This window comes from Phytophthora sojae, assembly GCF_000149755.1.
Source record: "Phytophthora sojae unplaced genomic scaffold PHYSOscaffold_3, whole genome shotgun sequence".
Lineage (NCBI taxonomy): Eukaryota > Oomycota > Peronosporomycetes > Peronosporales > Peronosporaceae > Phytophthora > Phytophthora sojae.
This window is the reverse complement of record NW_009258117.1, coordinates 2,348,225-2,350,807: the sequence shown is the minus strand read 5'-3', so window position 1 is coordinate 2,350,807 and position 2,583 is coordinate 2,348,225. Positions and strand designations below refer to the sequence as shown.

The window sequence follows — 2,583 nt, the reverse complement described above, 5'->3', positions numbered from 1 at the left end:
GGATCCCCATCGAGCATACAAAGTTCAGTACAACACAAAATGGTGAGCGTCCGTCCGAATGCCCATCCTTTGTCATAGTTTCTCTCAGATTCATCTTGAGTGTGCCGATGGCGTTTGGTTTCGCTGGCTTGGCACACGCGCGCGGGCACACACACACACACACACACACACACACACACACACACACACACACACACACACACACACACACACACACACACACACACACAGGGCGATGGCAACAAAACGAGCAGGAGCGTCTGTACAGTACATATCGGCGTGGAGGGTCCTGGTGGGTTGGCTGCATAAGAAGGTGTAGAAGCTGCTGACTCACAGCTGTGGCGTGCAGAGTGTCTGCTGTGGAGCGTTGACATATTGACGGCCACCTGACTCATGAAGCACGACGTTGCCAATCAAGCAACATCGTATGGAGATCCAGGATCCGGATCTTCGTAGCGCGGGGCCCTAGCATGTTGTACCTGCCTGGTACAGATCCACACACCAGACAGAGACCGATACAGTCAAGAAACCACCAGCAATGTTGAGCAGCAGCAAGTTCGTCGACGTGTGCATCGTCACCTTGGCCCTGTCCAGCGGAGCGCGCGCAGAGCAGGCCGTGGCCCAGACACTGGTCGGCGGCCCGGGGTTTGTCGGCGTTGGCGTCCCCGGTGTTGCAAGCATCGGAGTGGGCGGCCTGGGTGTGTACGGCCCTGGCGTCTACGGCCCCGGAGTCTACGGTCCCGGCGTCTACGGCCCTGGTGTCTACGGCCCCGGTGTGGGCGTGGGCGTGGGCGGCTATGGCGCGCCTGCTGCCCCCGCGGCTTACAACAGCTACCCGAGCACGAACGGCGGCGGTGCCACAGCAAGTGCGTCAGCGACTGCGAACGCCAACCGCAAGCTCCGCTCGCAGGGATGAATGGGGAGGCTTCGTACATCTACCCAACCCAACCCAACCCAACTCACCGAAGCTTGTATTTCCGTGAGCGGTATCAATGTTATCGAGTTTAGTCTCTGTCTACGTAGCAACGAAAGAAATACAAGTCTAGCTCCATGTTGAAGTGGCTGTACGCAGCCGGGTCGTGGCGGAAACTGTGGCTGCGAATTAATCGCCTCCCAGATGATCGATCGACCGAAGCACACGAAAGCGCGAAACACGTGGTGCTGCCGTTGTGAACAAAACAGCGGTGGCTGCCGCGAGCTCTGTTTGCCCCGGCGAGATGGTCAACAAAAGTCCTGCGTGCCTGTATCAGATCGCGGCGTTTTACGCTACCGTAGTCAAGGCTAGACGGGCAGGCGCGGAGGGAGGGAGCAGCTCCGCGCTGTCTGCAGCAGTGCTCTGATAGCTCCGCTCATTCTCCAATTCACCCTCGAGCCGCAACCTCTCGAGGCGAATCAACCAGAGCCAGCGCTCTCCCTGTCGTCTCAGACCAGACCACGCTCAAGTCTACACCAAGCAGTCTCCAGTCATGTTGAGCAGCAGCAAGATCGTTGCCATGTGCGTCGCGGCCGCCGCCCTGTCGAACGGCGTGCGCGCGGAACAAGCGGTGGCCCAGACGTTCGGCCACATTCACGGTGGCCACCTCCACGGCATCCATGGCGTCGGCGTGGGAGTTCCCGGTGTTGTGGGAGTCGGCGTGGGCGGCCTGGGTGTGTACGGCCCTGGCGTCTACGGCCCCGGAGTCTACGGTCCCGGCGTCTACGGCCCTGGTGTCTACGGCCCCGGTGTGGGCGTGGGCGTGGGCGGCTATGGCGCGCCTGCTGCCCCCGCGGCTTACAACAGCTACCCGAGCACGAACGGCGGCGGTGCCACAGCAAGTGCGTCAGCGACTGCGAACGCCAACCGCAAGCTCCGCTCGCAGGGATGAATGGGGAGGCTTCGTACATCTACCCAACCCAACCCAACCCAACTCACCGAAGCTTGTATTTCCGTGAGCGGTATCAATGTTATCGAGTTTAGTCTCTGTCTACGTAGCAACGAAAGAAATACAAGTCTAGCTTCCTCGTAACCTTACTCCCGTCTAGCTTCCTCATAACCTCACTCTTGTTGTATCTGAAAACGCTCCAGCTACGAAGTGCTACGGGCAGTCTCTCGGCCCGACATGAAGTCGGTACATGTCGATTTTACCGACCCAGCAGACTTTGCACGACACACAATAAAAAAGAAGCAAAGGAGTCACCACTGTAAGATGCACGCTTGTGATTCGGTTTTGAAGTATAGTATTCATACATAGTCGTCGTCAAGTTAGTACCTAGTACGTCAAGTAAGTACCTAGTAGTTGATTTCCCGGCCCGATCTAGACGAGCGCGCACTTACCACACGCTGATCGGTGGCATGGACGGCTTCAGTCCACATCGAAGCAAAGTGTTCGGAAACGTGTAGCCTTTTTGGAAGTCGCAACGCAGGATGGTCGGTCTTCAGCGCGGAAACAAAAACATATCTTGTTGACTGACGCAGTCCACGGTGATAGTAGAGCGGCCACTTGGCATGAGCTCAACGAGATGGAGATGTAGTGACCGAAGGTGAACAAACAAAATACCGTTTGCGGTTTATTCGTAGTGTACCATACTCAAACGCATCGACAA

The 2,583-nt window shown here is 57.3% G+C and overlaps 2 protein-coding genes across 2 annotated transcripts; both read left to right on the top strand.

Moving 5' to 3' along the window:
* Positions 1 to 538: 538 nt before the first annotated feature.
* On the top strand, positions 539 to 916 carry PHYSODRAFT_328123 (hypothetical protein; the record flags this gene model as incomplete). Its single annotated transcript, XM_009524368.1, has 1 exon — positions 539 to 916. The coding sequence occupies one exon, from the start codon at positions 539 to 541 to the stop codon at positions 914 to 916; it is 378 nt and encodes a 125-aa protein (XP_009522663.1).
* A 550-nt stretch (positions 917 to 1,466) lies between these two features.
* Positions 1,467 to 1,865, top strand: PHYSODRAFT_328122 (hypothetical protein; the record flags this gene model as incomplete). The annotated part of the gene is made up of 1 exon (XM_009524367.1): positions 1,467 to 1,865. One exon carries the CDS (start codon positions 1,467 to 1,469, stop codon positions 1,863 to 1,865), a length of 399 nt encoding a protein of 132 aa, XP_009522662.1.
* Positions 1,866 to 2,583: the final 718 nt, after the last annotated feature.